This window comes from Stegodyphus dumicola, chromosome 10 (assembly GCF_044657685.1).
Source record: "Stegodyphus dumicola isolate Sdum_Otavi_A_Nest chromosome 10, ASM4465768v1".
Taxonomy (NCBI): Eukaryota; Metazoa; Arthropoda; class Arachnida; order Araneae; family Eresidae; genus Stegodyphus; species Stegodyphus dumicola.
The window spans coordinates 45261524-45286902 of NC_140777.1; the positions used below are offsets into that span (position 1 = coordinate 45261524).

Consider the following 25379-nt stretch of genomic DNA (forward strand, 5'->3'; position numbering starts at 1 on the left):
TTTTTGTTGTTCAGAACTTTTAGTTTAGTATCGATTGGGTCACCTTATCCCTAGTCGCCCTTTAAAGGGGAACTATATAAGGTACTTTCTCCCTCCTTTCAGCATACCCTTGTGATGTAATTGGAAGCATACTCGACGCGTATTCTAGAGGTCAAGCATTCGAATCCCGGCGAGGGCACTGCACATTTTTCCTCTCTCCTGATTCAAAAAATCCTAATTACTTTAAATTCTAATGAACAAAAATGTGGGTTTTTGCTGTAAAAATATAGATGAGCAGATCAGAAATATATTAGCAGCACATATTATTTGGATTATAACAATTGTTTCATATGTAGTATCCTACAGGATACTGAGTGCGGAGTATAAAAACACAAGCAAGTTCACAAAAATTAGTGAGTAACAGTGCATGCATCAATCTCTGAGTTTTGATCTCACAATGTGTCTGAAAAGTATACGTTAATCTATTTAGCTAAAATTGCATAATGATAAAATAAAATCACTTTTTAAGCGAGGCAGACGTTTTCCAGGTATTTTTCATTCCGGAAAAGAAATCTCAGTGTAAGGTTTTGCAGATGAGCTATTGTTGCTGTTGAAAAAAATGTCAGGTCATTTATTTTTTTCAACTTTTCCCGATTTCGTATGAATAATGTAAACAGAGGTGTAACGAATCTTAAAGTTTCCAAAAGAGAAATTCTCGAGTCAATCAGATCCTTAATAAGAACAATAAGTTTTAATTAAAGGAAAAATTTCCCATCTTCGTTTAATACAAAAATAATTAAGAATGTCATTTCTGAATATATATACAGTGGAAGCTCGATATACGAGTTTAATTTGTTCCAGCATTGAGCTCGTATAGCGAATTTCTCTTATCTAGAAACAAACTTCTCCATTGAAAATAATGCAAACTTAGTTAATCCGTTCCGCACCCCCAAAAATCTCATTACCATCTCATCTTCAGTCGACGTACCTGGTGTTTTTCGGAGAAGGTCCAAGTACAGATTCTTAGCCTTAGCAAAAATTAAAGCTTCCGACACCGAATCGCTTTTTAACTGCTTCTCGTTAATCCACACCAACAACACAAGCAACAGTAACTTCTCAACATCTTCTAGGAGTTTTGGACGGTGCTTGGAAATAACGGTAACTTCTACGGCCACATCAAGTTTCTTAATTTCTTTTCCTGGTTCTTCAGAATAGTGCAGATCGTCGATGTCGAAAGGCCATAAATCTTCGTCAATTCAGTCACTCTTACACCATGCTCATGTTTATCTATGATTTCTTTCTTAATTTCAACGGCCATGGCTTCTTTCTTTTTCTTTGCAGCACTATCTGAGGCAACAATCTTCTTGGGAGGCATCGTAAAATGATTATTTTCATATTAAATGTAAAAAACAATTAACTCACAAGCGCACAAACACGCAGATCAAAAAACACTGAGTAATCTGACGAGGGTATTCATCGAGTCGAGTCGGACCGGGAAACACGCCACGTATACCAACAGCCTGGCTCGTTGCTCTTACTCGAGTCAATGCTCATATTTAGAGACGAATTCAAGACAGTTAAACTGTCTAAAATTAGTTCAACATTTTTTTACGATAACCCATCTTACATTTCATCACTGAATGCAATTACAATTCCAAACATCCCGTTTTAAAGTTTATGCAGACATATAAGTTGATTTTAATTACCTTCATAAGTTTGATCTTTAAATGTCTAATTAACTACTTTTTGTTAAACTTCAATTTAAAAGATTTTGTAAATTTTGATCTTCTTTTGATTTTGAATTTAACATTCTAATATTAAAGAATGTATCAATTTTGTTTTTACATTTGAGTTTGAGTTTGAAGTTGAGAGTGTTGGGGAATGCTTCTTCTAAAGTGAGGATCCCGTTTAGTTGCGTTCTTAATGAATTTAATTTAAAAGATTATCTTACTAATTTTATTTTGTTTATGAAATCTTTTTGCTAAAACAGACTAATTTCTTTCTATTGATTTAGATTATACATGACTTGTGATCTGGCTCTTCAGAATATTAATTGGGTCTTTACTTGGAGGAATGACGAAACACTCTCGCTTAATTTAGTTGTTGTTAATTGACGGCAGATTGGTTTGTTCCCCTTGACAAGTCAATCTGCAGTCAATGACAATAACTACTTTTTCCATTCTTAAAAATGTTTACATTTGATTTTGGTATTTTTGCGATTCAGGATTTTTCTTTTTTATGGTTTTTACTGCAATAGAAGTCTAGAAGTACTAATTTAAAATACTTATTAAAATACAGTATAAAAAATTTATTTTCATAATTTATGGCTTTAATTGAATTTTTGTTCTTATAGATGGTATTAAAAAGTTTTTTAATGATATATATATATATATTTGTAATAACAAAATTCCATAGTCAAGAATACACTTAAAATTCTAACTGTATGTTCTTTTCATTGTTAATGGCGACGTTCTCTTATTTGAAAGTACGTGGAATTAAATCCACAGCCCCATAGTCAAGTTGTTTTTCCCGCCTTTTCTACACGTACAGTTATAGAATGTTCTGGAAATATTTAAAGCGAACTGGATTGGCTGACGAGGCTGACGTCATTTCTTGGAAGCTCCGCCTTTCCAGAGACTATAAAAGGACTCGCAAAAGAATATCGGGGGCTTTTTCTTTAATGTAATGATGCAGTAAACGTCATACAAAAAGTTATTTCTTTTTTATTAACTCCGGAGATCTTAATTTTTGTAACTGCTATTTTCTCCTGAAAAATAATAAATGGATCCTGTTTTTTAAACTTATCGTCTGATAATTTAAGCTGCGACTACATCTATATTTCTTCACCAATCTAATTTTTATTCCGGACAAAAGCTGGTCCATCACATATATATATATATATATATATATATAAGGAATATAATCAATTAATCAATATTGTTTAGGAAATAAATTATATATATATATATATAATTTATTTCCTAAATAATATTTATTAATTGATTATATTCCTTTTACAATTGAAATTTTGTTTTTCATGATGATTTACTTCCAGTCCCCGTTAAAACATTATTAACATTTTACTTTCAAGTTACTTCAAAACATCTTTCAAAATATAACTTACCAGTATGGATTCACTCTTTTAAATTCTACTTTAATTAAACTTAGGAGATAATATAATCAATTAATCAATATTGTTTAGGAAATAAATTATTATTAACTAACTTTGCAGCAATTGCGCAAGTAGTAGTAACTTGTTTTCGCACTAAATGAATTTAAGATCATACAACATATATATATGTATGTATATTTAAATTAAATAGCTATAAATTAAACTTAATATATAAAAATATGTAATGAAGGTTCTTAAATTGTAAGGCTTTTTCTTTCTCAATATGATTTTGTACAAACCATTACAGTTTTTTAAACCAAAAAGCACGTAAAATCAATTATACCATCTTCGAGAGTAAAAACCACTCCTCTTCTAATGCTATAGCTTCTAATGCTAACAGTTTACAGCACGAGAATATGAATGGAGAAAACTAAAAATCCTTACATATCTCCTCTATTTAACGGGCAACTTGGCACAGGCACGAGACCTGGTCGAATCTAGGTGGTGATGGTCATCTACCACATTTTAGTTCGGACGGCACTGGAGAGGTTTATAGGTTCTCGAAGTAGGAAACGTGGAAACTATATTATGACCACGCAGGGATTCAAATCGTGGATTTTACAAAGCTAGTTGGATGTGATAACCATTTACACCACTAGAACACGTACGGGAGACGGTAACGGAAAAACGTTTTGGAAGTTTATAACAGTTCAGTTTTTTTATTATTATTATTTATTTTATTTTTCATTTTTCCACTTTCTTTTGAAATTAAAGCAAGTGTATAGAAAGGATTTTCTCAGTGATGAGCATTGATAACTACTACACTGAGTTACAAACTTCGTAATTTTGGTTCGTAAAAAGCAAAAGCTTGTTTATTTTAAGAGGTAATTTAAAGTTGCGAGAGGCTTCTGCTGATATAAGTAGCATTCAGATTGTGTAACCGCATTCTTTTTTTTAATTAACGTAAAGGGTTATTTTTTTAATTAACGTACAGGGTTTTTAATTAACGTACAGGGTTGCTATGTGACTGGAAGTTAGAGTTGTTAAAATCCTGCAGATCATCTAGAGAAATAGCAAGTTATCGCTACGTCTTAGGTAAATCACAAGATACTGATGAAGGTTAAAACATTTTTTTCTCAGTTAATCTTAATGTAACAGAAAAGTCCTAACTTGTGCTACAAACGAAACTTGCACAATTAACACTGAAACACTGATGCCGTAATAAGACTACTCATAGCATTGACTAATTTAAGTTGGCTCAGACATTTTACCGGCGCGTATTCAAAACATCGGCTAGGGAGAATGCTAAAGACAAAATACCACTTTTAAGCAGAGCTGGAAGAAATACTAACAGCCAAGACCCGATTACCAGATTCTCTAATCTAAAGAAACAAAGCCTTGAGGTTAAATACACACAAACCCAATACCGAATTTACATTCTAATAAGGAATACAAAAAAAAAGAAGCTATAGTAAAATCTTAAATCCTAATAACTTATTAATTAACGTAAGGTATTTTACAAGCGTTTCTAATGGATGTCAGCAAAACTTATCCTTCCAGAGCTCTGTATTAAAAAGTTTAACGATTTTTTTTAAAAACTTATTAGTATTCAATAGACTGGAATAAAGAAAGATTCGAGTTTTTGAGTTTCGAAGCTTTGCAAGGTTCATGGGATTTGAAAACTGAATGTTTCATCCTTATGTAATTTATTAAAGATCTCGAAGATTACAGTGGATCCTTGGATGACGAATAATGCAGGGCTTAAGTTGCGCCGGAGCCCACAGGAGCCTGGCTCCGGTACTTCTTAGTTTTAGGGATAATTTATAATTTTAGCCGGAGCGCACCGGAGCCCTAAATAAGAACTTCTTTTATGTAACTGAACAATAATTTTAGTTGAAATTTGATCTTGAAAACTTTATTTTTACTAATAAAATTATATTAAAAATTACTTATTAAATTTTAATTTATCTCTTTGCATTTTATTAAATTTTAATTTTAATTATTTAATTACTTTAACCATTAATTATTTAATTATTTTAATAATGAGTTATTTAATTTTTTATTGTTAATGATTTTATTAGTCATCTTATTCTTTATTTATTTTTGTTCCTCTTTCCTGAAGGTCTTCTATAGGGCTCCGGTACTTCTAATTTTTGAAATTAAGCCCTGGAATAATGTCTTGAATTATACGAACAAATAAGCTGACAACAAATGATACTCCAAAATATATAATGCACTAAAGGAAATGTCTTCAGATGAAGAAAACGGAAGGGAGGATACTTCTAGTTATTTTACTTGCGAAATTTGTGGAGAATGGAGTAAGGTGGAAAGCACTATCAGCTTGATAAAGGAGTAACATAATATTTGCAATGATAATGCCATATCTTGCTATAGGAACATTTTAAAATTAAAACACAAATAAATCACATTTAACAAATTTTTAACAAGAATAAGGTCCAGCGATTCTTAAGTAGAAGTTAGCCATGTAAGAAAAAAGAAGAGAGAGGGAAAAGAAAAAGAAAAATAATTAATCTGAATGTTTTCAGCTTTTAACGATTGGCCAAAGGTTGCTAAGGTTTGTTACACTCTGTTTGAGCTCGCAGTTTATCAATCTGCTCTTACTAACCTACTTTTTTAGCTTTATTATTAAGCACCGTTTTCATCGAACTCACACCATACAGTTCAACATTAAAATCGCAAAATTTTTTAAAGCTTCATAGCAGTTTATGTTTAAAATACCTCATACATTCATTGTAAGTGTTGGCATACATTTTTATATTTTTTTTCATTCTGTTCTCAGTTCATCATATCAATATTCAGCTTTCTTAGTAAGACGGCTAACAATTTTTTTGTCTTTTTATTATTAACTTTTTATGTGTTTACTTTATATATTAAATATCACGTTCTTGGCACTTAGGCCACATAAAATTCGATTCAACACCAAAATCACAAATATTTAAAAACGGCATACTTTTAGAATTCCCGATATAGATTAACGATTAGCCGTTTATAATAAACATTGGAGATAAAAATGTTTTATTCCGTACATTGTTGCCACACCGTTCGCTTTCAAATCGTTGAGTTTGTTAATCAAAAATTCATTAAAATTTTATAAACTATGAAATAAATAATAAAACAAATTCAAAATTTGGCTTTCCAGGTGCACAGATTCGGGTGGAGGACTGCGCTGTTCAAAATATGATGGCTCTAGGTAGCATCGTATTTTCGCAAGTCAAGCCACATACGTATATGCAGATTCTTTACTATTTAATTTAAAAATAATGCAGGGCGATAATATTTGATGGAAACAATCTGAGAAGTGATGTGCCGTTTATAGTAAACCGACGCAAAATGCCACTTACAAATAGTCCCTTTTGAGATAAAAAAAAAGAACAGAAAGACAGCAGCTATCGCATATTTTTAAGTCTTTCAATCAATAACAGTTTTCGTGGTTTTCCCAATGTGTGAACGAGCCAGTTTCCCTTAAATGTCTCCACGAAGGCATACCTTCTCTTAGGCAGATAGCCCTCGAGTGCTTTGCCATAATCAAATAAACCAAACAACATCATTTTAGAGCTTTGGCTTCTTCGCCGTTTTCTATTTACGCAATCAACTTTCCTTCGAAGAAATACGGTAAAATATAATACAAGTTCTTCTACCTTTAAGATACTTAGCATTGGATTAAATATTTAGTGTCTGCATTTAATGAATTACACAAGTTTTGCTTTACGAACTTATATAGAAAGTGTTCTTTTCTAAGCAATTCCTTGGGATCGAGAATGGATTAATTCATTTTACATTAAATCCTGCGGGAGGGAGAATTGTTTCAATTTACGAATAATTCGGGTGCACTAGCTTCAGGAACGAATTAAGTTTGTGAGCCAAGTTTTACTGTATCTCCTTCAACAAAAAGCTGATATTTAAAAACAAATTCGTAATACATAATAAGTGGAAGAGTTAAGACTTTTATTTAATACAGAGATTTAACGTAGTGTTAAATCCTAAAACAATTACATCAGACTGGAAAAAATTTGGAAACCGAGCCAAATGAACAAGAAATAAAGCATAACTATAGCCAGTGCTAAAGATCTCGCTTAAATCTGGTGTAACCTTCTTCTTGAGAAGCAATAACTTTATCCAAAAGGTTAATGTTCTTCGCGGTAACTTTTCCTCCCAATTCTTTAATCATCCACGTGATATTTTCAGCCTGAAATAGATATAAAGCGTAATGAAGGATGGTAGTCCATAGTTAAATGTAATAAAATTACTATTGTAAACACATTATGTAAATATAATATTTTTTATTACTATTAGACTAAAGTTAATTTATTGCTATTCTCAAAAAAGCATTCTCAAAGTATCGTTTATTCCAAAAATACGTTTATGCATTTAAGTTTCTGAAATAATATAGTCTTATACAGCGCATATTACAATAATGTAGTCTTGTATAGCATTATACATTAATAATACTAGGCGATACTTCTGAATACTAATTATACTTATTTCACTTTTGAAATCAGCGTTTTTCAAACTTTTTCAAAAGAGAAAACTTTTATAAATTAGAATATTCTGTGGAACGTTTTTTAAAAGCTTTTATTCAGTCCACATAAGAGGAATTTTTTCATCGATTTTTAATCTGTTTCTTGATAAGCTATTGCGTTCAAATTTTATACATACACTGTTTACCGATAGCAATATAATCTAATGAAGCGACTTATTTCAAAATCATATTTAAATTCCTTAATTTAATGTTTAAACTTTTTTTCGTGGATATCTTCGTTTAACGAACAGATTAAACATATCAGAATTTTACTCTTTGCACCATCGAATAAAGACGGGGGGGGGAAAGTCTGAAAGCTTTCAGGTTTTATATTACGCCCAAAGAGTATTTTTTTAACGTTTTGGGTGTTACCTTTATTTATTAAATATCATTTTATTCGCGCTTAAACTATAAAATTCAATCCAACAGCAATATCGCAAAATATTTAAAAGAGCATATCTATAGAATTTCCGGTATACACAGTCTCGCGAACTAGCGATAATTTTTTTTTTCCCTCGTACAGTTTTGCCATGACTCGCTTTGAAATAGTTGAGTTTCTTAATCAAAATCTCATAAATGCTTTACAGCATATGAAATAGGTAATAAAACGAATTCCAAATTTGGGCTTCCAGGTGACGATATTCGGGTGGAGATGTACGTTATTCAGAATTGGATGGCTCTATGTACAGTTGTTTTATCACAATGCGAAAAACATACATACATTTATGCAGAATCTTCATTGTTTAATTTCTTTAAATATAATACAGGGCAATAATATTTGGTGGCAACAATTTCAAAAGTGATTCGCCGTTTATTGAATCGACACAAAATGCCAAAACGAAATTAATAGCCCTTCTGAACTAACGCTCCTTTGGGCTAAAAAAATCGACGAATTGGCTATAATTTTTAGTCCAAAGGGGCAACTTGCCCTGAAGGACTATTAACTTCGTTTTGGCACTTTGCGTTGAAAACTTAATAAGGCTGTATTACTTTTCAAATCGTTGCTACCATATATTATCGCCCTGTCTTATATTTAAAGAAATTAAATAATGAAGAATCTGCATAAATGTATGTATGTTTCTCGCACTGTAATAAAACAATAGTAAATAAAGCCATCAAAATTTGAATAACATAATCTTTCATAGAATATCGGCATGTGGAAGCCCTAATTTGAATTTGAAATCTGTTTTATTATCAATTTCAGATTTTGTAACACTTCAACGAATTTTTGATTAGAAAACTAAACCATTTAAAACCGAGCAATGGCAACACTGTAAGGAAAAAAAATTTATCTCCACCGCGCGAGACTCTGTATCGGAAATTCTAAAGATATGCTCATTTTAAAATTAATTTGCGATATTGCTGTTGAACTGAATTTTATAATTTGAGTACGTAGGATATGATATTTAATGAATAAAGGTAACACACAAAATGTTAAAAAAGTCACTTTGGACGTAATTTAAAATCTGAAACCTTTCAGATTTTTTTTATTATAGATTATGATCTAAAGCTTTAGCTTATGATCTAAAATTTTAATAAATGTTAATAATTATATTAATCAAATTAATGAGCTTGCCGATTCTTGCACAATGGTTCTGCGTTTGGATGTATGATGATAAGTTTATAGAGACTATTAGGCGTTTTATTTTGGAGCAAGAAACGTGGAACATCAGCATTACTTTCGGCGGGACTCGAATTCCGGAGCTGCCGATGTTAACCAGACGTGCTTTCCGATTACAGCACCAATACACACTGCAAGGAGGGAGGAACACGCAGTAACGAGGGTTAACATGTAATTCAACATTAATTGCCAACATTCATCAACGTTGATGCCTAACATGTAATGATATTATTATAACAGAACCAATTCAACATTAATTCCTAACATTGATTAACATTAATTCCTAACATGTAAATAATTTCTGACCTGTAATGATATTATTATTACGGCATGAATTTTATAACTTAATCATCAATTTTTTTACTTTGTAGTTACTTTTATATAATTTTTGCCACTTTCTTCATTCTTCAGTTCGTGCGGGGTCTAGAATGAATGGTGAGATATCACGCGCTCGTCTAGGAAGTATGCATTATATAAAATGGTTTGAAAGAGCTTTTATTTAATTTAGTTATTCAAGAAAATTATCTGCAAGTATTTTTGTTGTGTACGACGTCATGTGTTAGAGACAGACTTTGCATTAGTTCATATAAAATTCACTGCTGCATTCAGTCAAACTACATTAAAAGGACAAAAGGATTACCTTCACTGTTAGAATGCTACACAGATTAGACAATGAACCAGAATTTCTTCAAAATTCCTCTTCTCGAATGATACCCCGTTTTTATAAACAGTTCCAGAAAGCGCCGCAATTACTGTATTTGAGTCTCTAAAAATGCGCGTGTAACTGAACGCATTGAAGATTTTCTTATGGTTAATGTCTGGTGTACAACCTAAGGAAAAACAATAATTTAACTTGAAAAAAAAGAAAAGAAAACCTTTTCTTTTTTTGTAAACTAATACCAACTTCAATGTATACTTGAACATGCTAAAGAGCTTTTTGTTCCCAAAATCGGGAAATGGAAGTAAAAGATGTTGAACTGCAGATCTTGTTTCTTCAAGGCAAAGAGCCCCGGAAATACACAAATCATATGCGAGACGAGTTGACTCGTCAATTTCCAGCGTGATTGCATTGGCAGAAACAGACCTTTCCCATTGCCCGCAAGGAGTTCTCATCTTACATTTCACTACATTTTTTTCTCTAGCGCTTTGTCAGAAATGAGGTTTATAATGAAAGAATTCATAGCTTGACTACCTTACGGGGAGAATCACACAGGAAACTACAAGCGTTACACTAAACTTTCTTGTCAGAGCATGGACCGAAACTGAGCTGTTACTGTAACACATATTGAAACTTCGTTCGTCATCTTTTAAGTGACTAAGTTAAATAAAAGCACTTTAAATCCATTTCAAATAAGACCTTACGAAATCTTATAATTTGTTTTTCTTGAAGACTTCGTATAATAGGTTATCAGTAAGAAGGATACACTTGGTTCCGGAGACAGTATTTAGGTATAGTTCGATAGAGTGCAGCTTAGTATGACAGCTTGAGACAAACCAGTCTTGTGGCTATTTTAGTTAGAATGCTGTTGTTGTTCTTTTTCATTTAAGAAGGATCACAGGTAGTTGAGCGCTGACTACTTTTCCAGTTAATTTAAACAAACAGTTTTGTTTTCAAAACTAAATCGTATGTAGATTTTAAATCAATATATACAGTTATCAAGATTCTTCTTCTATTTAAGATATCCTTCACAGGACTAAAAATCACATTTATGAATGTGTAGAGATTTAATTCGAAGCAGGAAACATGAAGAACCAGCTAAGCCCTCTCCGGGATTCGAATTCCGAAGCTCCCGAATTCTAGATGGACATGGTTCTAATTACACCACGAAGGTATATGGTAAGGAGGGGCAAACGCTTTACAAGCATGCTAAATGTTGTCGTCTAACATCAGCAATTTTTAATAAACATTTAATTATTCTAATAAGAACTTACTTTTTTCACAGAATTCTGAGTTAAAAGATTTGGGAATATTATTTGGAAATAGATTTTCAGAATGACAACTTACTTTTATGATGACTTCTGGATTTACTATGTCTTTCGAAGCCTGAATGCTTTGAATTTTTTCCAGTAAGAGCATTAAAATGTTGTTCAACCTAGTAATGTGACGACTTTTAACGCTAAATAAAAATAATAATAACAAAATATCGTCTTCAAACTAAATATCATTTAGACAAAGTAATTTGTACAATAGCTAGTATTAAAATACGGGATTTATTAAATTAAAATCTATTTTAATGTAAAATCCTCTGTATTAAAATATTTTATTTATTTTTCGAAACAAAAACAATTCTCTGTTTGGTTTTTTAATATATATTTTACGTATACGGAAAGAAAAAGAATCCGAAATGGAAGCTCAAGGATGTATATTTTTGGCCGGAATGTTAATTTAATTTTCTACTGTAGAAGGCACTGCACCATATTGATACCATGAGATTAGACCCAAAATTTTTTGTACTTCTAAACGAAACAGAGAAACCGACCTGTTTATTTTTTAATGCAGTTTATTTGTGTTTCGATGCATTTTCCCATATTCTAATCGGTAATTGTAAATCTTTAAAAATTAATCTAACGATCTATTAGCAAAAATGTTCCATCACTACTATTATCACCTCTTAACCATCATTAAACCGTCTTCCACGAAGCTCTGTTTGAAAGCTAGATATGACTTTATATGAGGTGTGATCGTTGGTTTTATTCAAGAGGGAATGGTCAATCTCCTGGCATCCACATCTCAATACTGTTTCTTTGTCAATGATATTTGTTCGGACTGAAGCAATATCATAAAAAAGATGAATTTCTTAACTTAACACACTACAGGATTTAAGCTTAATTTCAATACGTAGCTTGTGAAAAGGATTTGAATAATATTTCCGATTTGCAATCGTTTTTTTTTCTTTAATCTATCATAAGGTTGCTTAGCAGTTCCAAAAAAATTGTAGCCATAATGTTTTTGTCGATTTCTGCATTTTTGTTTACTTTGCGGAGCTTTTCCTTGTTTTCTCCGCTCCATGGATTCCTTCTTTGAGAGGTCATCACAATATAGAACCATGGCTTCATCCTCTGTTACGACTAACTGTAAAAAATTCTTTTATTTGCACTGTGAAACTGCAAAAGCTTCTTGTAGCAACTGAATGACTGTTTTTGTTTTAAATCCCTGACATAAGTCGGGGCACCCACCTCATAGAAGCTTTGTTCGTGTTGTAAAGGTATTTATGTAGAATGTGCGAGATTAATTGTTTTAGAGAGACATAACGGTACTGCTATCTCTTTGGTTTAAAACTTCTTGTCATTCAATCTTTCTTTATCAACAAGCAATCTTTTGTATTGCTAGTGTTTTCATGAATGCGAAGCATTGGAATCACCACTGCTTCATCCAAACCTCGTTTTATTTCATTATGATTTAGATCTTCTGTTGTCAAAAATTCAGTCATTTTACGGTACTTAATTTTAAACGTTTCCGAAAATCTTGCAGAATACCTACTTAAATAACCATCACAAAAGAACAGAAACGGTTATGTTATTGAAACTTTCAAAATTACTCAAATTTGCCAGTACATCCAAAATTTATTACCAAACAGTTTGTTAATAGGAGGCCGGAAAGTTATGAATCTTTGTACCACAATTATTAAAAACATTCAGTAGTTAGTTACAATGAATAATTGTGTACAGGAGCCATTTAATACACCCAGCTGCATTAACTGAGTATGCTTACCCCAGAATAACCGAAATGATAGCACTGAAAGCGAGAATTCGGTAAATATTCTAGCCCTTGTCAGCTTCGTATTTCAAATGCCTATTGCCAACTTGCACCAATCTGACTTGAGAGATTCGCCACCGGTACTTGTAGTGTTCTGCCATTTTTGTTATATGAGATCATAGAAAACAAATAGCGTGTATCTAACTCAGGAAAACTGCAAAAATTATATATAGATTATTCATTTTTGGCATCGAAATATTTGTAAGTCATTTCGAAATATTTCAAAATCGTGTGTAAACCTACCTGCATGTTTTACTAGCAAAGCATCTGCAAAACTCTCTCAGCTTATACACGGTATTTATCTGCACCGCTGCTGGATCTCCAGGCTACACGCTAGAACAGATGAAAGATTTAAGAGACTCTAAATATTTAAATCTTTCTTTATGCAGTCTAAGGCAGACAACTGTGGTGAGCACGTGAACAGAGAGGAACTGAATTAGCTGAGTCATTTGATACCTATCGGACTGTTCCAATTCTGTCACTGCGTAAGATGTGTCTTCCTTTTGAGACATCATCCTTCTAGGTGTTACTGAACTCATGTGCCATATCTCAGAACTTTCTGCTTCAGCAGTTTGCTTCATTCACGGAACCTACACGTACTGCAGTTGCCTTTATAAAATCCTTGTTCCTGCCATCCTCATGTTGGCTGTTTTAACTGACAGTCTAGTAATATTTCTTTTAGTGGCCTGAAATTCCAGAGCAGTGATTCTCATGAGATTGTTAGACTATTTCATTAAACCCTGATGATATGCTTTGAGGCTAGTGAGACAGTGGATGGAAGCATTTGGGAAATAACTGAGATATTCTGGGCTATCTTAAGAATATAGTAAGCAGGATTTTAAATCCCAGTAATGTTGTAAACTCTATCGATAAGACATGTATATCCTGCGAATGTATTCGCATATGATATTAAGCGCTCTGGAGGAAGATGAATAATATTTCACAAATATTATTCATCACACTCACATTTATCCATCATCACATTTATCCCCTCAGAAACATTTTCAAGATATCCCGATAAAATGTTTTACTGAGTTGGCCACAGGTGTGCCCCGATACCTTAAACTGATATCAATTTAGTTCACCAAAAGGAAAGAATATCAATCGCTTATATTAATATGACACCAACAATAGGAGAAGTTGACATATATACGGATGGCTCCGCGAATGGAGAGGTAATTGGATTGGCTTTTGTTGTGTATTTTCATAGATGTGAAATAGAAAATAAAAAATATAATTTAGAAGAATTAAACTCTCTTTATAGAGCCAAAAAAGCCGCCATCTTAAAAGCGATGAATTGAATAAAAAGCAATTTAGCTAGGCAGTACACAATTCAGATTTATTCCGATTCCCCATCAGCATTAGAAATCCTCTCCAGCCCGGACCAGCCGAGTTTCCGATATTCAGAACCTGAATATCGGATATATATAGGTTCGGATATATATAGGAATATCGGATCTCTATAGGTTCTTTCAGTTCCTGATGTTTTGTGAAAAGATTCCTATAGGGATCATTTCACACAGCATCAAACAAAACCTTTCTTGGGTGAAAGCGCACGTTGGATATGAGGGAAAAGTATCCAGCATATGGCTTTGCAACTCGTCTCTCACGATTACTCCCAGGTTTGATTCAAGAGGCCTTTGCTCCTTACTCACATTGCCAGGCTATTAAACATGTATCGTATTTTCTAGCGTATTTCTTTTCTCGTATATTTTTCTATCAGCTTTTTAGCACGAGGTTCTGATTAAATAGTCACAGAATTTTTGTCCTTCTTCAAGACGTTTAGAAAGCAAGCTTCCTTAAATTTTCAAATGCATTTTCGTTTACGTAGAGATAATTTTCGTCTTACTAATTGAATTTCTTGGGGAACTTGCAGCATGGGATTGCATATGCAGTAATAGTGAAAGCTTAAAAGGAAACGGGGATATCTAATGTTCTTGATGGTTCTGAAGATAATTGCACGTGGGAGGACAAACTGAATGGTGACAAAGACGATTACAGCTGTGACAATGACGATGACTTGCAATGTGTAGCAGACTACAAAAACAGCACTTAATATTAGCAGTGGACAACAATAAGAGCCGGCAAGATTCAAATTATGTGTTTTAGAACTGAAGATATCTTAATAGACAGTATAATGTTAATATTACTGTATATTCCTTGTTAGAATGCATGTTTCTTTTAAATATCCTAATATTATAAAGAAAGCAATATATGCACTTTCGCCCTGACGGAGTTCAAATTTGCAAACTTCTGAATTTCAAATTTATGTTTCGATTAAACTGAAATTCAAGCAAGAAATAGACTACAGAAGCGTTGAGGATGACTTTCATGTTTCATAGTGAACTCTAAACATCAATCGCAAATGTCACGTTGATAAAACAAAACTGCTTTCAATGACTTCCACGCTGTAGTAGAACTGTATTTCATTGTAAACAAATATGCCGGTACAGCTTTGTGACTAGCCTGTATCTTATTTACTGGCAATCACAACCCAACTGAAAGTTCCTAATCTGTTCCTGCATTTCATGGACAAAAGCTTCACTGCATGACATATTTTTGTTCAAATGATGTAGAAGCTTTATGTTTAACACCCAAAGACAGTAATTTGCATAGGGGTAATTTCAATCGAAGATATTATATTTTGTAAAAGATTCAGAAATTTAGACAGATTTACTTTTCATGAGTATCATTAGTCCTGCAAAGCGTTTCCGTTATACACATTGCTAGTTGCATCAGTGATGAATTAAATCCATGGAGGAATAAGTAGTAATTAAAACGATTATAATATTCTTTTCATTATAGCCTACATTTTGCTATATCTTTCTATGCTACAATCAGTTTTAAGTGCATATGAATAAATTCCAGGAATCCCGTATTCATCAGGAATCTTGGCCATCAAAAGACGCGGGAAATATAGTATTTTCAGAGAACTTGTGCTTTATAGCGGAAAATTACGAAATGATTCTGATAACTATCCCATTGTGAAAATCAATATCAGGTTCACTTTATCAATGTATGTTAAAAAAGCCATCATCAAAGACTGAGAATGTTAAGATGCGGAGAATCTACATCATGGTCATTCCACGCATCATCACTTAAAAGTCGCCTGCTTTGTACACTGGCAAGCTCTTTGTCACTGTCTCTTGTTTCAAACTCTGCAGAATAATATTTTTCAGTGCATTTCCGACACCATCAAGTTCATCAAAATAATTCTTAGAAAACAGAAAGCATCAGGCACACAGATCTTAAAACCTCTCATATTGTGGACTACATCAATGATCTGAATTACAAATTTTACAACAAGGCCACTACAACTACGGCGAATCTTTATAAATATCATGTAAAATTTTGGACTTTTGATTATTCTATTAGTTCTTTTAAGCGGCTCATCTCCGTAGAAAATCTTACATTCCTTTAAAACTTTAAAACTGGGGTGGAAAGTAGAAGTCCAATCTCCTTGAGGCGCAGCCATCCATTCTTCAGTGAAGTATATGGACAAAACAACAACATTCGTTCCCTAATATCTGACGCTTCTTGCTGATTTGTGCAATCATCTGAGGTATTTCTGTGATTCCATCTCAGAGTGTATGTAAATGTATGTATAATGCCTTTCGTTACGTTGACACATGGATAGCGCTATCAGTATCAGTACCTGTCTTCTGCAATTTGCCAGCCTGATAATATTAATTTAACAGTTTGCCAGTAGCAAATGACAAAGTACAGAGTGATTTAAAAGTCAGCAAATTTTTAAATAACTTCTGTTTCAATTATTTTTCTATACAGAGTGTACCGTAAATGTTACGACAAAGTTCTAGGGAAGGTAGGGAATATCATAAGGATTAAGAATTGCATAGGAACCCATGCCCAGAAATGTCAGGGGTAAGTGGTAGCAGAGGTAGAAGATGGGAAAAGAAACAAGAGTGATTAATATGAAACATTTATTGGACATGCATACAAATGATGTACTACAGCTTGAATTTTACAACAGGTGCTCGAAGTTTACACCATCAGACGCCAAACATGGCTGACACCGACAACCATTTATTGCCGTACATGTTCAAACGCACAAGGAGTTTCTTTGATTGTAGTAGCTGCGCAGGCGAGCCTTACCCCGAGATGTATTTCAGACACAACAGGATCGTGATACAAAACACTTTTGATGGCTTCTCACAAAAAGAAATCAAGGCTCGATAAATCAGGTGAGCGTGGGTGCCAGGGAACTGGTCCACCACGCCCAGTCCATCGATGCGAGAATGATCTGTTCAAATGGCTACGAATGAGCAGGGGCCCCCAATCATGTTGGAATCACATGTTGAGCCTCACATTTGGTGGAATATCGTTTCAAGCAAATCGGGAAGAACCTGCTCCAGAAAGATCAAACAATTCGCGGCATTCAAATGGTCCGTCGGTGTCAAGCATATTTGTCGTCTGATGGTGTAAACTTTGAGCAACTGTTGTAACATTCAAGCTGTAGTACACCATTTGTATGCATGTAAAATAAATGTTTCAAATTAATCACTCTTGCTTCTTTTTCCATCTTCTACCTCTGCTACTACTTACCCCTGACATTTCTGGGTTCCTATCCAATTCTTAATCCTTATGATGTGCGCTACCTCCCCTAAAAGTTTGTCGCAACATTTACGGTACACCCTGTATATGATAATGCAATCAGCACAGAAATTATTATTTGGGCCTTGGATACCATTATCATTTGGCCAGAAATTACTATTTGGATACTGAAAATTTTGAAGTTTTATTACACAAAATTGTTTTCATAAGGCAACTCTTCATCTGCGGCAGAAAGCGACTGAAAAGATCCCCTTTATCGAACAAAAGATACGAGTAGCATGAAAAGCATTTCTTTAAGGGTCATTTACATGTAGCGTCGGATAGCATCTTTAACGATGCTATTTGCAAGCCTTTTGTAAGTATTCTGGCGTTTTGCGGTTATAACTAGTTAAGTATTTAACTGCGCATATTTAACCATTCTGTGTTTAACTGAATTCTCATCTTTACACTTACTAGTCTAAACTGTAAAAACAGATCTAAGGTAAAACTTATTTAAAATGTCTGTTAAAAACCACGTCTTGTAGCTCAATTAAAATTTAACAAAAATTAGCCATAGCTCTCAGGAACTCAAATATTGGAAGACGTGTAACATAGGAAGTAATTCCATCGCTTTGCTAATTGGATTCTAACTACCGCGGCTTTTAACTTTAACATATACAAAATCACTCACCAAAACCCAAATCGGCACATAGGTGGATGTCTCAGAAATAAATAGCTTTTCTGGGGGATTCCCACAGCTCTTCCTTTCTCAGATATAAATTTGTTAGCTGTATAAACTCAGATTACGTTTTATAGGAATAAAACTTAATCTGAGTATTTAATCTGATATTTGACAGAAAAAAATAGAAGGCACAGAAAGAAATTAACATAAAAATAACTTGGTAGCTAAATTGAACCTTATACTTTCAGGTACCGTCATCACGAAAAATCATAAAGATTTAAATCATAAGTTCTGGTTGGCCATATAGATTATTGAATGTGATATCTTATTCCTCCCTTTTCACCGAAATTTATATATAACACCTAATAAAATGTGAGGGATTGTTCCATCCTATATTAATGTCATAAATCCAATTGTTTCATCTCTTTCAATTTAGAAGCATTGTTATCTCATAAAAGCTATACGCTGACCTGTGGCAGTGAGACTTCAAAAATAAGTTTATATAGGAACACTAATGATCGAAAGGATAAAACAGTTGAATATTGGTAGTTCAGTTTGGGTTCGAACCCCGACAAAAGGGTTGCTTTCTGGGTGCTTTTGTGCATTTTCCCATGGGCAACATGAATATGAGCTGATTTTCATTAAACATTCCTCCACGAAAGCATCCTTTCCCTTAGGCAGATAGCCCTAGTCTGCTTTTCAATATTCGATTAAACAAAAAAAAGCTTAAATGTAATTTAAGTTTTCGAATAAAAGCATAATTTATGCATTTCAATATTAATTTCATTATTACACTTGTAAATTAACTAAAATGTAAACTTTGTAAATGTTTATTAACATTTCAGTCATGTTGTGCTACCGTGTAGTTAAGCATCCCTGAAGATAAAGATGGATGATGAAAGACGCATAATAGAATGAAAGAGAACTTCTGAATGTGCAGCTGTTGAAGAATTTCAGTAGTTCCGTATAAATTTTAAAAAAAAATTGTATAGTCAAAGTTTTAGAGTGGAAATTTCACACACCGTTAGAATTAAAATTATTTACTGCACTTACTCTTCAGTAGAAAAATGAAATTTAGATGTAGTCATTTCCATTTGCTCTTGACTGACACAAATGCCAACTGGAAATAAATAAAAGTTACACATAGAATATCCTTAAGTTACAAAATATTTGAAAATAAGTCACAATTCTATAATATTCACTTAAAAAAAAAAGGAAAAATAAACTAGTAAATCACCAAAAGCATTATACTGATGATTCATCTCACCCTACGTAAAATTTATGCTATCTATAAGTACCTGGTTTATATTGGAAGTAATTTTCCCCATCCTTACCGCGTGCAATCGTGTTGTATTTGTCCGAAGTTCGAGTCCCAACGAGGAGTGTCTGATTTTTCATACTTCCCGGCTTTAAAAAAAAAACCAATGACTATACAAATGGCGCCGAAGTAATACGGGGTGGACGATAATTTGTCACCACTAAGATTTCAGCACTTCTTTTTTTCTTCGAAAGAAGGGACCCAGTGCCCAAATACCTTATATTTCCCACTCTTTAAGTGGGCTAAAATATACGGAATTTTGTCTTTCTTTATAGCGAGTCTTCATAGCGTAATTGGAAGAATTCCAGCGACGGCATTACTATTTGTTTATGTTTCTTGCTGTAAAAAACATTATGACCCTAAACTAGAAATGATACTGCAACTACGAAAACAATAAATGGACTTGTTTAATAGTTAAGATATTATGGCAAATCAATAAACGTATTAATTCAATTATTATTCTTGGTTAGTATTCATTAGAGTTCAAGACTTCGAGGGAAAAGGCGATGTCGACAAGAAGTCTGTAGCACCCATACAGCACACCTAATTTCTGTGACATCCCAACATTATATTTTCATCACACTGCATTTGTGACTACGATGCAACGTCAAAGAGAGCTCACATTGTGATGTGGACGTGAATTTTGCATGGATGTCACATACAAGTCAAACATTTGATGTGACCACAAGAAAATTCTATCCCCACCTTGATCTTTCATGACCTTGCTCGAGTAATTCGTCTTTATGGGGAAGTATCCCTGCCCCCTGAACCTGCTCAAGTCTACGATACTTAATGTTTCCACGCTCTAATCCCCCATCGATTATTGTTAAATGTTTCAACAAACCTTTCGAAATAAATTATTTTTTATACTAATAGCTGGTGTGATAATAAGAAATCGTGGAACTGTATTCTATGATGAATGCACACACATTCTACCGTATCTAGTGTTATCAAAAGAGGCTGGCCAAAGAGTTTAGTATAGCACTAATTTCAAAGTCAAACAACAAAAATCAGCCTTATATTTTCAAATTTTCACAGGACTAATTCAAAGGACTTTCAAATTTTTGTCCTATGAAAATTTGAAAATATTACGCTGATTTTTGTTGTTTGACTTATAAATTAGTACTTGTTCGGCGTGTAATGGTATCATAAGTTTAGTATAACGTTATTTAGTCTTGAGGATTTTCGAGACTACTTTTTTCAGTTCTGAACATCTCGTCATAGCTAAATTTTCATGTAAACTCTGTTTGTTGTATATTGATGTGAATGATATCAATAATAATCAATATATAATAATAAAAGTATAATTTAAAAGTCATGAAAAAAAGAAATAATGAATTGACAATCGATTTACTTTTACACACACTGGCCGATGAATTAGAAACCTTTGAGATTTTCATTTGAATGCGTGCTAGGGATGAAGTATCCAAATTTTTTTTATGACGTGGGTTAGGCGGGGTTAGAATGCTAGTATAAGTAAGGGGTAAGAGTGCTTTTCACGATGAATGAAGTAAAATGGGGAAAACGACAGATTTTTCAACATTTGAAAAAGGGCTTATTGTTGGTGCCCGTTTAGCAGGAGCCTCGATTTCGAAGACAGCAAATCTCATTAGGTTCTCAAAAGCAGCTGTATCAAAGGTTTTCAAAGTTGGAATCGGAAGCCACAGTCCTTCTCTTGAAGACATAATTGCGGTTCGAGCACAGTTTTCCAAGACAGTGATCGGCGCCGTCTCCGACGAATTGTACGGTGGAACAGGACTCTACTGTGATTCAACTGGCACAGATCGTCAGCCAGAGCTTTTCCCAACAGATTTTAACTCGAACCATGCGCAGAACATTTGCAGAGGAGAGGAATGCATAGTCGGGTGCCTGTGAGAAAACTACTCATTTTTCCCGACGTGTAAGAATTCGTTTGCAGTGGTGTCAGGAAAGAAGACACTGGACATCTGAGGATTAGAAACGGATGAATCAAGCTATACCCCATTTTGCACTGATGGAAGACGTCAAATTTGATAAAAAACCCAGGAAGCCATGAATCCATCTTGCCTTACTGGCATTGTGGAAGGCTCTGGTGGGAGTATTATGATATGCAGCATGTTCTGCTGGCACGGAAGGGATGACCTGGTGTTCCTCCTGGGTAAGCAAACAGCCATGAGATACCTAGATATACTGGCAGATCAAATGCAGCATGCAATGTTGCATTTTTTACCCTGATGGCGACGGATACTTCAGAGACGATAATACAACTATACATCGTACCAGGAGTGTTCAAAATTTGTTCGCTGAACATCAGTCTGACTTTCAGCACCTTCCCTGCCCATCGCATAGCCCGAATCTTAACCCCATAGAAAATCTGTGGGATGTGGTAAAAAGACGCATCTGACAGCCCTCTCCTCTTCCATCTAATTTACAAGATCTGAAAAGCTGCCAATGCATGGTATTCGCTGGACTCAAATGCACTCCAGAAGCATGTAGACTCGATGCCCAAACGAATCCGAGCAGTTATCCGTGTAAAAGGTGGTCCAATAAAATATTGATCTTGGGTTTCTAATTTATTGGACAATGCATGTTATTTGTATTAACAAGAGTGCGGAAGGCTTCAGCAAAAGTTAATTTTCATTGTCTTGCTGCTTAAAATTTTAATTTAGGGAGTCAATTATATATAGTAGATATAATTCAACATCTTTTGCTTTTACTATTGAAAAATACTGTAAAAAAGGAATTTGTTTTCTGCACGTTGCGTCGTGCTCTCATATTTTTTTTTAATTGAATTCACAAATTCATTACCTACTTCTATGAGTGGTACCTTGCGTAACATTACAAATAATAGCAAGTGATTTCCATAACAAGTCCCTAGTTATATAATAAGTTTTTAACGAAATTTTGTAATTATTATAATTTTAGAAATGGCATATTACTTTTCAACGCTGAGCTTTTTTATATACTTCCTTCATATAAATTTCTGAGATTATTTCTACAATTTATTACATTAGTTCTTTTCTTCTGCTAAATTATGTCATATTTTTATATATGCAGTTATTTAAGTTGTATTGTTCAAGTAACTCAATTTCTTTATTAAGAGATTTTTAAGTAGAAAACAAATATTTCTTAGGTTAGGTTATTTGGATATGGCAAACATACAACTTTTCCGTACCTAAGAAGAGGGATGCCCTTTAAAGAGGAATTTGAAAGAAAACTGACTCGTATTAGTATTACGTATTAGGAAAACCAATCATAAAAACAATTTTTTACTTAAGAGATAAAGGGAATATAATTATGGTATTAAAATTTGAAATCGATGCATTAATTATTTAAGCGATAAAAATAAATATAAGCAAATTACATTTCATCAGTACTTACATATGATGGTAGTTAAAATCTCACCCGTGGCAAACGAGTGTAAATTAATATGAATACGTGTCCAAAAACAAAAGTTACTTCATTTTATAAAGATTTGAATTTGAAATAGTAGTTTAACAGAATTTATGCCCCTGTAGAAAATTTTATAAGTGTAATAAAAATGTTTATATATTATAAATATGTTTAAGCTACGCCGACAAACATTACCCGAAATAATAATTTAGTTGAACTTCTGCGAATAAAAATTACATTTAACATCTAACTACATTTAGTTTAATTATCTAATCTAATCACGTCTAGTTTTGCTTTGATTTATCATTTGCAGTAATGGGCAATGAAAAGATATTAATTTCTGAAATCTTATTTAAATAGCTTTGGAAAATTAAGAAAGAAATCTATCATAAAGAAAGTTTTAAATTTTACTGTGACAACTTGTGAATTTGCATATCATAGAACGTTGATTCTAAAAGTGAAGCTTTGCCACCATCCAGGGGAAGAAAAACTGATGTTAATGAAAAATATAACTTCATGGAGTTCTTTTTATTGGAACAGACCTCGTGTTATTTTCCGTATTTAAACAAAGAAATAAATTTCTATTGAAAGTATTTTTATAGCCAATTCCTGGAGAGTCAGTCGAAGTATCTGAAAACTTCCGATAATTGCATTGTCTTTTATTGTAGAACAAATTAACACTTTTTTATTGCAACAGAAGTTTTATAATTTCGTTATTTTTTCATTTTACTTCAACAAAATTTGAAAATTTACGTAGTTGAAAAATTAAATGATTTTCTGACAGCAAAACAATGTAAAATATGCCTTCTTTCAACAAAATTAAGTAGCGGAATTACTTTTATTCTTATAAATACAGCCAGTTTCTATTTGAACTAAAATAATTCTAATTTGAACAAAGAAAATCAAATTGTAGGGTTACATTTGATCTGATAACGCTATTTTAGTTCTATAAACCGTAACAGAAGTGAAGCAAGTTATCTTTATGTTTGAGATAACGAGAAAGGCTTAAGAAGGTTATAATAACCTTTTTATTTAAACAAAACCTTGAAACATAAGGGCAGACTGTGGTGCTAACACACGTGATGATGAAAATAAATTTAACCGTCGTCACTGTTAAACAGTAGTCAAGGACTACCATAATTGAATGCTACTAGAAGCTGGCTTATTACGTATCTCTATCAGAGCGTCAGAATTAAAGCGTCAGCAGCGATAGAGCACAAATACGAATAATAATGTAGCTCACATGCGAAGCCAGAAACATGTTCTGTCTTAAAATCCAAAAGCCTCATTTTAAACGCTTGCTACTCATTTGCAATCTGGCGTGGAATATGGAAAGGAGAAGTTATAGTAAAGGCTGAAATTATTGGTTAATTAACATAAAATTCCGTACACAATAAATACTTTATTTAAAGTCGAAATTTTCTCAGTAAGTTTCTCACAAAATTTTAGAAAATTTAATATTTAGGCATAATTTGAGTCGTAGAATTTAAGTATCGAAAAAAAATCGGTAAGGCATTTCATAAAAAGTCCGTTTTGTGTTCAAATACTTATGTTAGAACAATGCTACATATAAGACTAATATACATTGTGTTCATAAATGAATAGTGCTGTTTTAAAAATTAATAATATATTGATGTATTACTTTATATATGGGCAAAACTTACAGCATAAAAACTATCCAAGGTTTTGATACATTAATCATAGTCTTTCAATATGTGAACCCTTGGTCACGCTACACGCATCTACATGGTAATCAAATTCTTCCCATACTCTGCGTAGCATGTCCGCCGTGAGGGTCTGCTGTTCTGATCACAAACTGTTCATGCTTTATCCGATCACAAACTTTCTCAAGGTACACTGGCATTAGCCGTACATAAACTCGGTCTTTAACAAACCTCAAAAAAGAAATTAAATCAGTTGAACGGGATGACCAGGGAAGAAGGTTGTTGTCTGCTGTTGCAGCACGGCCAGTCTAGCGTTAATGAAGAACACAGTTAAGAACTTCTCTTATATTCTTGTGAAAATGGAATGAAGCACTGTCCAATTGCACAGTTTAATCATCATAACTGGTGTTCAGCTAGGGTAACAACTAGGTTTCCAACATAGCCTGGAAATGTGTCACCGATCACAATTTCTTGTTCGAAGAAAAATGGGCCGTGCACATTCTCGCGGGACACCATGCAGAAAACTGTACGAAACTCACGTTGCACTGAAACCACAGATCTGTACACCTCAAAACGGAGTACACAGAAAGCTTTTTCCTGCTGTGGCGGCATCTTCAAAACTTACGTTACGGCTGCGCAGTAAGCAAGACAAGCAAACAGCAGGTAGAGCATGAGAAACTTGGACAGTTGCCAGTGCTTACGAAACTCATTGTAAGTTTGTAAGTTTTACAATGGATTAATAATAACATCGATTTATTATTAATTTTTAAAACCGCACCATTC

General features: G+C 33.3%; 1 protein-coding gene across 4 annotated transcripts in view; it reads right to left on the bottom strand.

Moving 5' to 3' along the window:
• Positions 1-7042: 7042 nt before the first annotated feature.
• LOC118201556 (uncharacterized) overlaps positions 7043-25379 on the bottom strand; it is a 28315-nt gene continuing 9978 nt past the window's right edge. For 2 of the 4 annotated variants that reach the window (XM_035373670.2, XM_085826058.1), the window contains exons 2-4: positions 19296-19362; positions 11258-11345; positions 7043-7298 (exon numbers count right to left, since the gene is read on the bottom strand). In XM_035373670.2, the coding sequence (XP_035229561.1) occupies positions 7173-7298; positions 11258-11345; positions 19296-19362 (281 nt within the window). In that variant the 3' untranslated portion in view covers positions 7043-7172. Of the gene's footprint in view, positions 7299-11257; positions 11370-19295; positions 19363-25379 lie in introns of all 4 variants that reach the window. The other 2 variants (XM_035373669.2, XM_085826057.1) reach the window with 1 other exon arrangement.